General features: G+C 38.7%; 1 protein-coding gene across 1 annotated transcript in view; it reads right to left on the bottom strand.

The window, feature by feature from the left end:
• Positions 1-12,582, bottom strand: part of LOC124153231 (dopamine D2-like receptor) — a gene marked incomplete at its 5' end in the record, with an annotated part of 144,842 nt that overhangs the window by 10,788 nt on the left and 121,472 nt on the right. The window contains 2 exons of the mRNA XM_046526329.1: positions 9,797-9,976; positions 12,156-12,384. Coding sequence (XP_046382285.1) covers positions 9,797-9,976; positions 12,156-12,384 — 409 coding nt within the window. The remainder of the gene's footprint in view (positions 1-9,796; positions 9,977-12,155; positions 12,385-12,582) is intronic.

Below are 12,582 nucleotides of genomic sequence, written 5' to 3'. Positions count from 1 at the left end.
CTCACATAGATATTTTAATATCAGAAAATAACTAATAAACCAATAGGCGAACGTAATCAACTCGTGATATATAACAGATATATTAAATAATAGCCCTCGAGCACAACTTTATAATAATTTAATCCAATTCCACCCATCCTATCCTTTTTTATTCTTGATCCCCTTAAATTAGTGAGAATATTTGCAATACCCACCGAAAAATATATTTTCCAGCTTTGAATTCATTGACACTTCAAATAGTTGGATAGCGTATCATACTTGGCTTATACACTAGCCAACTATTTGAAGTAAAATGTTGTGAAAATAGTAAAATAATTACATCGATAAAAAGTTGGGTACTTCTATTTAATGCCATTTTCGAAAAGAAAAACGATTTTCGAGCATAGGTGCCGATGGCACTGATGTCTGTCGTTTTTATTCCAATGCTCAATGGTCAAAATCGACGAACATTCATTGTAAGGTCAACTTTCTTAGGAGAGATGTCGTGGAATATAATTAATGGTAAAGATAGACGGAGATATCGTATTGTCCACAATTTATTAACCGAGTGCAACACGTATAGCAATCGAAACACGTGTCGTACTCGGTTAATTAATTATGGACATTCATTATGTTCACATTGAATAAATAATTTTTCTTCGTGATAAGAACAAGTAAGAACCTAAGAAAACAATTTGAAAAAAAAAATCATTCTATCGTCAGGAAAGTGGCTATGGATTTTAAAATCCCCCTAAACACTGTCCCCTACCCCCCAAATTTTTTCTGCGGCGCAACTTTCCCCAAGAATCCTCACTCAACGGTGTCTCAGTATTGTTACCATCTCGATGAGGCATTAATGACTTTAGTACATGGGAAGCATTATGAGTTGCTTGAGAGATTATTCGGAGTCGGGACGAAGTTCGCCACAGTTGGCCATTGGATGCGTAATAATCTCAAATTTGGTGTAATGTTCATATTTTTATGACACAAATTGCTCCTCGACTCGACTTTAAATTTAGTTACATCAGAAACCAATTGGTATGTGAGTAAAGTTTCAATTTTGGTACAAGAATAAAAAAAACCACCTCGTACGCTTTAATAGGCACAACTCTCAACTTTGACATTTCGGATATGGGTACAGCCTTTCTAACTGTTCCCATATTATATAAAACCTTTTGTCATCTTCAGTGGAGGCTTTCGATAAGTTCAACCATCTGAGCAGTAAATTAATGTGCTCATCAATATTGTAAATGTTAAACATTTTTCTCAATACCTACTTGGTGACACCGAAAAAATGGAAAATACGAAAGGATTTGTATTGACGCACGATTAATGCATCATTATCAATGATGAAAGTTGTACCCATCACATACCATCTCCGTGATCTTCAGCCGTGTTTACCGAGTGCGTCTAACCCTCTTACATCGTACGAAGCAGTCCTTTTGTTAGGCAAATATAGTCACCACGGTGAGCACGGACAAAACCATGGCCAACAATGCTCTGGCTGCCTCAGCGATGAAAATGTTACAATGACTCAGTTGGAATGAAGTGGGCCACAGATGCACGCGCCATCCCAATCGCTCCCAGCGAAATGGACTTCGATGTAATCGAAGTAGTATGTGAAATTCTGTGGAGATGGATGGAGAAGGATAACAACGGAATACATCTCAATGGACACAGCATCATCCTAACTCTCATGCATACACGGCGGCATGCGGGGGTTTTCCCGGTTTCCCTCACGTCTAGGGCGAAAGCCAGGCTAAGAAGCCATCCCGAAGGAAGGGATTTCCAACACAATAATATATATGTCTCTCCTAACGCTGCTGCCTTCTCAAGGGCTACTCATCCTCGCACACATTTGCAAAATTTGGAGATGAAAGCATGTACCAAAAAAATTGCCGTGTATGTTTATAGATCACAATGACCTTTACATTTAAATATGTACTCGTGTACAATGGCAATATAGGAAGTGTAATGGCAGTATATATAGTGTACAGTATAGGAAGCAAACGCTTTTCCGTCAAATTTGATAAATATCATTAAATTAATTAAAAATTTATCACTATATTTAAAACACATCGTGCGTGATCTCTCCAGGATTAATACTTACACCATCCATTTTCTTTAATGGCAAAGGGGTTATTGAAAAGGTGCGCATTATGAATTGTTCTCAGAAAGTTTGAGTATTTATTTTTATAAAGTGTGAGATAAATCATTACTTTTGAAAATGTTCAGGGTATTGAAAGTTTATTCGTTTTTGACTTAGAATCATTGTATTTGCCCGAATGATGTTTGTCGAAGATTGTTGAATCGGAAATGAGTATAATTGGTACCACAGCTAGAAATTAATTTCGTTTGCAGAATAAAGCATATAAATTCAGTAATGTGATTATATTTAAGGCAAAAATAAATAGATTGCACTCACTGTAGTGCTTTCTTAGTAAGTATATCAATGCTGACGCAAAGTAATTTGGTTTAATGGAAAGGCGCCACATAGTCGCCCCAAACAACCGGGAAAATAATTTGCTTTAAATATATTTATTGGCTAATGTAATGCACTGTAAAGTTTTAACCATTCCTTTCAACGTATGATGTCACTTGTGAACGTGGTATTATATAAATATATTTATCAAACGTTTGAAAGTAGCTTTTGTTTTAGTAATGCGTAATGATGAACATATTCAAGCGATTTCCTCGACGAAAGTTCCGTCATTCGTAATAAATTTACTACTTAGTCGTCGCAACTTTGTCAGCTTTACGTCTATCAATAATTCATTATATTATATTATTCATAAAAATTATTTATTAACAAATAATATAAACATAAAATTATATGTAAACAAAGTCGCGGAGACTGAAAAATTACAAAAATCGACCAGTCGGACCGCTTCAATAGAGAGGAATCATTTTTTTTAATTATTAGTTTGCGATAAAAAGTAAGCTATTGATAAAAAAATTATTTTATTTAAATAGGACCCCGACGCGTCGGGAGGAGAGGATTTCGTTGCTATGGAAGGGGAATGCGCTATTAGGATTAGTGGGATGATAGGTTGACAATAATGATGACATAAAAAAGACATTGACTTTGTTTCCGAAAAGAACCTCTTAGTAAGGTTTAAAAACTGTACATCCAACCAAGCAAGTATGAATTCACGGTAGAAGTAACTGGAGCGAGCTTTGTATCGAATGACGCATCGTCCGGCCAAAGTTGATCAAATTTTCCCCTCTGCAGTGTCAACATCCTCACGCACACCGTCTCTCACGCTGCCGCACCGTCTTTTTTTTTCCCGCGAAGAAATTTTTCACGAGAGGGAGGGAGAGATATGAGCGCGCCGCGTATATAAAACATTAACGCGGTCCCGAACGGGGGCAAGCGGCGCGAAACTTTTTCTCATTAGCAACTCGGTTGGCGGAACTCGGCCGCGTCGGACGGCGCGCGGATTGCGAATATCAATCTGGACTGATATATGCCTGACGCTCGCCGAAGGGTAGCATGTGCTCACGCGCGTTCGCTTTCATAATCCTCGTCATGGCGAGCAAACAGCGGCGGTTCGTTTACCGACGATGGGCTTAATTAGGAACGGACGATAACGAGATGCCACGACGCTCGGATAACGTAAGACTGGAGAGATGCGAGAATTGTTATAGGTATGTTGCCAATTTTTCTACTCCCTGCATCAATTTATATTTTTTACTTCCCATTCAATTCACTGTAAATTTGATACAACTTAATTATGTGCCACGCTTACGCTATGTAATTGTCAAAATTTCCCTTTCATACCTTCAATTCTGGCCATTTTACGGCCATTTTCTCGTTCAACTTTCAAATTTTTCTCTCTGTTGGGTATCGGTCATTTCAAAGCATGTGATATGCTGTTCCGAGAGCTTATTTTCTGACTTTGTTCATCATTGAGCATCAAACCATGGCATTGTTTTTAAATTGCCACTTCAGTTCACACAGTATCAGCAGCGCTAAAAACATCATTGAAGAAAGCACCCGATTCACTCATTAGAGACCTTCCAAATAAAAATAATGGATATTTAAACTTATTTCTCCAAAAGCAATTACATGCAAGTAGATTACTTGGGATGAAAAAGTCATATTTAGCTCTCATTTTTCATGTCAGATTTTTCGGTTTTGAAAAATAAGGGGATAAGTGGGTCATCTTTTTCTATTCATAGATACTAAAATAAATCGAACCATTAAAGCTAAGTCCCTAAAAGTAGGCTTTTTAAGGGATTTCTGCTCATAAAATATTAAGTTTATTCAGGATTTCTTAGGTGAAGCTAGTTGCCCCAAAGTTGGCACACGAAAGGAGGTTTCTGTTCGCGAAACGATGTAGATACAGCTTGATTTCAAATCTTGATCGGTTAGGAAGTCAATATCGAGGGACATCCTCGTCACTAATATGCCAATATTAGTTCTATATAAAAAGAGGACTGGAGATAAGTCACCCAATAATAGCCGTAATCGGTTATTCATTTGATGAAAATAATGTTATAAAAATTAAGTAAATATTACGAATTTAGCGCTCAAAAATAGGAGATAATGACATATAAACTACATATATTCTATAACTCTGCCTAAAAGCATTTTGGCATAAAACGAATAGTATGAAATTAGTTTTATAAACAATGCGGAATGTGAAGTTCTGCTAGAAAGAGCAAAAAATATAATAAGAACGTAAAAATAAAGAACCATAAAGAAGTACATAATTTGGCATGAAATAGGAAAAATATGGTAAAAATGTTCAAAATGTTAATGTTAATCGCAAGGAAATTGCAGCAAAGCGAAAATAAATCATTGAAGCAAAGAAAGGAACCCAAGAAGAGAAACGGCAGCGTGAAATTTTATGGGAATAGTTACGGCTCTTGTACGCTACCTCAAAAACTGTTTGCATTAAAGCAAGAAAATGTTAACGCAGAGTATGAGCAAAGCTTCAAAGCATCGGTTAAAAAGTCGTCTTTGCAAGAACGAAATTCACTGCGAAAGAAATAAAATTGCATCACCGGTATTCGTACCATGGTTTCCCGATTGCCTTTAGATATAGCGGTGTAACTGGTACTAAACCTTATCGGCTACTGAGATATCAAGGTTCACATTCCGGTAAGTTGCTCAAGCAGTGATGCAACCTTTTTGGTGGGTCAAGAAGGGTGAGGGTGGAACTCACCCCCGGAACATGTGTGAATTTAACACATTCTGAGTATGGGGGCCATTTCCTTAACCTAGAATAACTAGCACTTCGTGGATTTTCATTTGAGGGTGTCCCAAAGCTTCGATCGGGATTCGAACCCGGATCCCTTCGATTAGCCAAGCTCTTTACCCACTGGGATACCACTTTCCCTCATCTGGGTTAAGCCAAATGATATTGGCTAGATAAATTTCATCGGCGCTCATAACTTTTTGCACCCGCGCGCGTGACTTGTCACGAAGTTACCGAAGTTTCACGCACTACTTGGATCAAAACATGGATGGGATGCGAATTGGTGCGATGGCTAGTGTGTTAAATTAGCACCCTGCGGGCCTGGGTTCAAATCCCGGCGGTGGCGGAGATTTTCAGTGACTGCCTGATCCCCACTTGAATGCCTCGTTGAGGGTACTTTAAGTGAAGCACTCCGTTTGTAGGATGGAACGTTAAGCCGCGGTTCCTCGCCTTCTTTCGTGAAGAGCAGGCAAATGACGACGCAGGGTTTCTTTCGCTTCCTTCCTTCCATTCATTTCCATATGATGCAAATAACTTTAGATGGTGATCGCCCCCTCCAAATTCCATTCTATTAAGCAGTGTTTAAAGCACAGTGTAGCCAATCAACTTGTGCGAACGCATGTACAGAAAATAGAGCCTGCTCTAATTTCGTTCATGCATTCGTACATTTTCCGTTCCTGTTCATCAAAGTCATTCATGTAATCAGAAATTATATCCTACGTTTTCATGTATCATGTTACCAGGCCATAATAAATGTACATGCATTCAATTATTATGCACTGCCTTTCGCTAAAGGTACGATCAGACCTGCGGAACATTCATGCAATGGAACATGGATGGATCCAATACACGGATCCCATGGATGGGATTGTTACACAGCTAACGAACTAACTTATAGCAAAGCAAACTTTAAACGGGGAATGAAAGGAATAATTAGAAAGAGAAAAAAACGAAACTTTCCAAATAGCATTTGCCCCCGACAAAAAATTGGAGCAAAGTCGACTTAGGGTTTGAGGCGATTTTTCATCGAACTTTTCATGTTGCCTGACAACTCAGAGGATCCCGTACCTGGCTCTCAAGGGAAAGAGATACGAAAAAAAACAAGACTGAATGGGGGGATGAAGGAGGTCGCACAAGAACATCTGCGAGCGAGAGAGATAAATTTACGGGGCAAATAAGCATTACTGAGAAAGTTGGCACGCATGCCCCGCGTAAGGCAAGCCCCCCCAGAGGCTATGGAGACCGCGGATTTTTTCCCTCATCGTTCGTTCATTAGTATGATTGCTCATTATTTGCGCATTATATTTGAGTTTATTTATATTGTTTGCGTTCCATTCATGAAAGTTCTACATGAGCATTAAGAAGGACCATCCGTCACTCGATATACCCGTTTAATTTTCATTTCAAAGAAATATGTATTTACGTCAGAACACTTCAACTGTGTTTGCCATTTTCTGAGTAAAAATGTTGAGGAATATTTCTCGTATTTGAGATACAGGTTCTACTCTTTACAGAGCATAATATATACAGGGTGTAATCTATACAGGGTATATTCCTTACAGGGTCTACTGTATCTGTCCTGTAAATTTACAGTTAGAATCTTATCTTTTTATGCGTCAGGAAATCAGACCAGTCGCGCGGGAGTATTGTGGACTATTAATGTTTAAAATACAAGCCGTCAAATCTAAAATCACCGTAAGTCCCAATATTGCCTGCTGGTAGTTTGGCAGTCTAAAATTCTCACCAGCATTTCTGAAGATTTTCATTTCACTCGTAAACAAATATTAATCTAGAATTTTAGATAACTCCCGGAAGTATATGAACTTATAGACTTGAAATCTTCTTTTCCATGAAAATAAATATGTATATTATGCAGAATAAATAAATAATTAAATTATGCAGATAAAAAAATAGCTTCGAAACAAAAACATTTTAAATGTAAAAAAGGTCTGAGATAACCAACGACTGATATTGAAATCAAGTACTGATAAAAAAAAAATATTATCTGCGACTAAAATTTCCCACGTCTACCATTGAATGGTTATTCACGCATTTTAACTCTTAAAGTATGTTTTTTCTTTGAAATTAGCTGAGTATTTTTACTTAAATAATTCTATGTCTCAGCGACTCAACCCGAAGGTTGGGTTTGATTTAGTTCTACTAACATAAACAGGGATAAAAAAAACGTCTTTTTATTTAATAGAAGAAAACCGCTATAATAACGTCTCTGAAAGTGATAAAAATAAGTTTCACGGACGAATACAGATAATTAATAGTTACGAAAAATAATTGCACCTGAAGTTACGGGTTTGTGGGAGATTGGTGACGAAATTTTATAGGCTATCATGAAAAATATCAGACACTAACATTTAGATGGAGAGGCATTGGATCATTCTGTGTGCACAGCTATTCAACTAAAAATACTAAAAAGCCAGTTTCCGCTGTCAATACAGGTTGCGTTTTCAGACTTATGCAACCTGTACTATATTTAAAAAACAAATTTTATTATAAGGATTATTCCGACTCATCATTATACATCAGACGGGTGAAATAATTTAATAAGTCAGTGGACTTTTCTCCGAATCATTATTTTCAGTAGTAATAAGTTGGACGAAAATTGGATCACCATATTCGTGATATATGATGGAAAATATATGACTTGCAAATATATTGATCAACATTATTTTTGTTTCGTAAATTATTCCATCCATATAATATTAGATCAATGTTACCATTGGTGGGTAGAAAATAATCGAGATAGATAAACATCACGCCTATGCGTGACAACGAAAAGTTTTTAGGCAAAAAAGTCTCCTTATGACGATGATTAATGGTACTGAAAGTGAAATCGTCGATTTCACCAAGGGTTCTTAAGAACCACTATTAAAACTAGTCTGCGAAGAATATTTACATGATGGCGCGAAATAGCATACAATTGCCTTCCTAATCGACGCCGTAATGATGCACTCTTGGACTTATCTGTCAATAAAACCAAGCCACTTAACGTGCAGGCAAGAACAGAACTCCTTCGCGTGCTTTCCTACGATACGACTTCACGATAAGTCCATGCACTGTAATTATGAGCGCAATTACTCCTACTTCACTCGTGGTTTGTCCCAATGAAAGCTTCACCCTTCCCATGATTACAGGGTAATGATTGTGGTACTTGAGTAGACGGTGATAAAACTCTCTTTCGTTCCTTTATTGTGCACGACCTTCACTCCGACAATGTCGTATCAGCAGCTTGCATGTAAAAAATTAAATTCCTACCACCTGCCTTATCTGTAAGGTGGGAAAATGTGATTATGGTTATCCCTTCCGATTTAAAAGTCGATGAATTACCTTCAACTACCTGACATGAGTACTTCTAAATCAATAATCTATGTTATGAAAGCGAAAATAACAATGAATATTATATAGGAAATGGGAATTTTTAATGGTTCCCACCCCGTGGGCCCGGGTTCATATATCGGCGGTAGCAGAGGCTTATCAGACTGCTTTAAAGAAATTATTCATCAAATCCCCAAGATTCGAGGATTCGAATACTCGAATGTGAATTCGATGATATTCGAAACAGAAAATGAAGATAACTAAATAACACCATTAAGATTTGTACCAAAAGAATTAAGAATTTGCAGAATCCTTTGAATTTTGTGTTCCCTTTGAGCGTGTTAAGAAGTGTGCCTACCCGTCAGGATGTCCAACCACAGAAGTTGCATGACGTGACGTAACAAACGGTAATGAGAAAACCAGGGATGGCAATCGAAACTAAACGGAAGTAAAAACCAGATAAATTTCAATTGTTTCGTTCCCAGGAGCAAAATGTAGAAACGAAACGGATTAAACTCCGGGGAGCTAAACTCGGGGTCGAAACGAAATCGGAGTCAAAAGTACTTCGAGTCAAAACTTAACTAAAACTCCTGAGACGAAACGAAACGCAGATAATGATTCGAACCGGAGCGACCACGTGCTTCACCTTCGAGCAGTTTAGTTTCGATCCACTCACCGAGTACGAAGTGTGGTTGAATGAAAAAGAGGTTCGGCCTACCGCCATTAGATGCATGGGGCACTCATATTTTCACTACCAATAGGAGAACGGTGAACGCAAACTGGCCATTCGAATTTTAAGCTCAATAATTTACCCTCTCTACACGCATGTCAAACGTAATGGGTCGAAACTATTCCCTCATATCCCCCTCCACTCAACGTCTGGGATCGAAGCATAAGTATGAACGACGGAGTTTCGATTTATTTAGTTTAGTTCCTGGGAGTAAAGTTTCGTCCCAGGTCGAAATGAACTGTTTGGTGATTTTAATTTCGTGCGGGAACGAAGCTAAATCAAGGCCTAGTATTTTCGATTTCAACCGGGTCGAAAGGAGCCATTTTCTTTTCATTTCACTTGCCATTCCTGGAGAAAACGAAGCAAAGGACACAACCAGAAGTAGCACTACGGGCTTAGGGAGCTTGCTCCTACTCACTAACTTTGGTTGCAATCTGTGCAGCCATATGGAAATGCATAGAAGACAGACAAACAAGGAATCCTCTTTAACATACTCCATTGATTCAAAGCGCTTTGTTATTGCTAATTGAAAGTGCCATTCGGGGCGCCAAACCTTTGATTTGGACTTGTCGTCGTCCGAGTGGCGGTGCAGGGCGAGGAGGCCCGGCCTCTTCTTCTTGCTCTTCTTGGGTCCGCTGCCGTCCTCCGCCTCCGACTCGGTCGTCGTGCCCGCCTCGCCCCCCGCCTTCACAGCCGCCACCGGGGTCGCCGAAGCCGGGTGCGCACCACCCTCCTTAGGGACAATCAAAGTACGAGTGAGAATAAATTTATTCCGCCTTGATTAAATTAAAAATTAAATTTATTCCGCCACAATCTTGAAATTTTCTGAGCATACAGAGCAGACTCTGGGATTACTTTAAAATCCAATCTGGTTTTGACTGTGACATTTTTAAAGTTTTAAAACATTTGAGGAGCAAAAAATATTATTATCATTAGAGTAAATTACTTAGGTACCCATAGTTCAATAAGAATGCAAATTTGGTATCAGTAAATTTGGTTTTCTGAAGGTGATCTAATCAACAGGCGAAAGCTTCCGTGATCACCTTAATCTGTACTTACATCTGTCTTTGTAAACATTTTTATGGCGCAATTAATATTATTAATTCTCATCAACATTTACCTGAGCTTCAATTATAAAAAAATATGCTCAATAAAATACAGAGTTAATATTTTAAAATTTGAAATACAGACATATAAAATTGTTACGCCATGGAGAAAGACAGTTCGAGCATGAACAGGAGTCATGCGTACTCTTTCGCTCATTAGTGTTTTTGGTACGGTTCACACACTTCAATGATGCCCACAGTGTACGTAATGCCTCTCATCAAAAGATGATTCTGGAGAGAGACCTTTGAAACAACAATAAGAATGATAAGCATTGATTAAATACATAATAATTAAATATTGAACTAGCAAAGAAAAACTTGCATAAGAAAACCGTGTATGTCAGCACTTTTTTCGATTTCCCTAGAAATTACAAGGTGAGGTAGTGGAGACGTTTCTTCTTTGATCTGCCACTGGAATAAAAATTATCACATCTATAGCTAGAAATAAAAAAAATAAGTACAAAACAGCAACGATTCCACTTGAATCAAACAAGGATTTAATTTTTTTACCGGTTTCAATGAAGGTTCTTCGATAGAATTTTATATGATAACGGTGAAGCTGCAATAAGCTCCCTAGAAATCAATTTCTGAAAAAAAGGTCTTCTCTCCACCATATCACATTTCTTTCTAGTTTTACCTTCCTTCACAGCTCAAAAATCCCTTCAGTATTCCATTCACTGCAACTCAATCATTTTTCATCCAATTCACAACATCTAGCTGGCCGTGCCTAGATAAGGCCTACAGCCTTCACTACAGCGGAGTTACGTCTAGTGAGTACACAGTGGGTTGGTCATGTTATGAGGGACAGAAATTACGTAATGGAGGAGAAAGTAAAAGCAGTGTTTTCTTGATCTGTCGGGATGAAAACGTACTAAATCAAGAGATTGCAAATTTTCCACAACAACGACTTCATTTATTATACCGGTTTCAATGCGATTGTTCCATTGCCAGGTGACGATAATTAGAACTCTATCGACGTGTCCTTCGCATCACCTGAAAATGATTCGCATGGAATGAAAACCGGCCAAAAGTAAATCGTTTTTGTGTAAAATTGCCAGTTTCTTGTATTAACTTAAGGGAAGGAACTCCGAGGACGCAGTAGAGAGAAGTGAAGGCTGTTAGTGAAGAAGGATATGGAGAATAAGAAACCTAGGGAAATAAAAGAGCTGGCTTGGGGTACGGAGAAATACAGGGCAATAAGTACATCAATCTTAGCACACCACGAGTTTACTCGTGGTTCACGAACCATTTATTAAGAACGGGTAACGAGTTAACTGTTTTTTCTACATTCTTCTTTTATATGCCACCTGTAATTATACAACGTAACTATTTTTTCTAAGCCTTGATTTCATCAGTGGGCAATGAATTAAACTCACTTGCCTTAATGTTTTCGTTAGTTATTGAATTTTTTAGTAGTTCAATTAATTATAGCTGGCTGCAATCATCAAGCCTGCTGGGATGCATAGTATGGACTGCATACTCGGTTACAGGGATAAGTTCGAAAGAAACATCCGATTTAATGTGCTACGAGGTAAATGTCGATAGGCCTGCGTTCGTTTTCACTCTGTCTATAATAACTTCCTCTTTATTCTTTACTTCAATAGCTCGAAAATTTGAAATTCATTATGAACATCCTCCCGCTGGGTCAACATATCTGGACCATGAAATGCAAATCAATATTGCCAAAGTCATGATCAGAAGCTAAAGGTCAGGGATAGGGAGGAAAAACCACAGAAAAATTGTTTATCGCATTGTTAAAAAGTCTAAAACCATTAGACTGCCTATATTGCAGGATCCGGTGCCCACCTCGTCCACTACGTTGGAGGCCGCGTATCCCGAGTCGTGGTTGCCGGCGACGGGCACTCCATCGTCGGCGACGCCTGTCGTGGCGACCACGATACCGCAGGCGACGACGGGCGCGGCGGCCGACGCGGTGACCACGGGCGGAGCCGGGTGGCCCGTGGGCGACGGCGTGGGCAACCGACGCCCGCCGTTGGCGCCGCCCAGCGCCGCGCTGCCCACCATCACTCCGGCGCTGCGGGGTCATGCGGGAAGGGAAGAGAAATACAATTGGATTAGTGCCAGGGGAATCAATGGAATGAAAAAAAAAACTCTGGGACAATTATTTTATGGGATGGGTCTCTATTTCTCTTCATTATATACAACAAGGGACTTCATTATTTAAAACAATTGGGCTTTAAAACCATTGTATAAGAACACAATTATTTAAGCA

Source organism: Ischnura elegans, chromosome 2 (assembly GCF_921293095.1).
Source record: "Ischnura elegans chromosome 2, ioIscEleg1.1, whole genome shotgun sequence".
Taxonomy (NCBI): Eukaryota; Metazoa; Arthropoda; class Insecta; order Odonata; family Coenagrionidae; genus Ischnura; species Ischnura elegans.
This window is presented reverse-complemented; position numbering and strand designations above follow the sequence as displayed.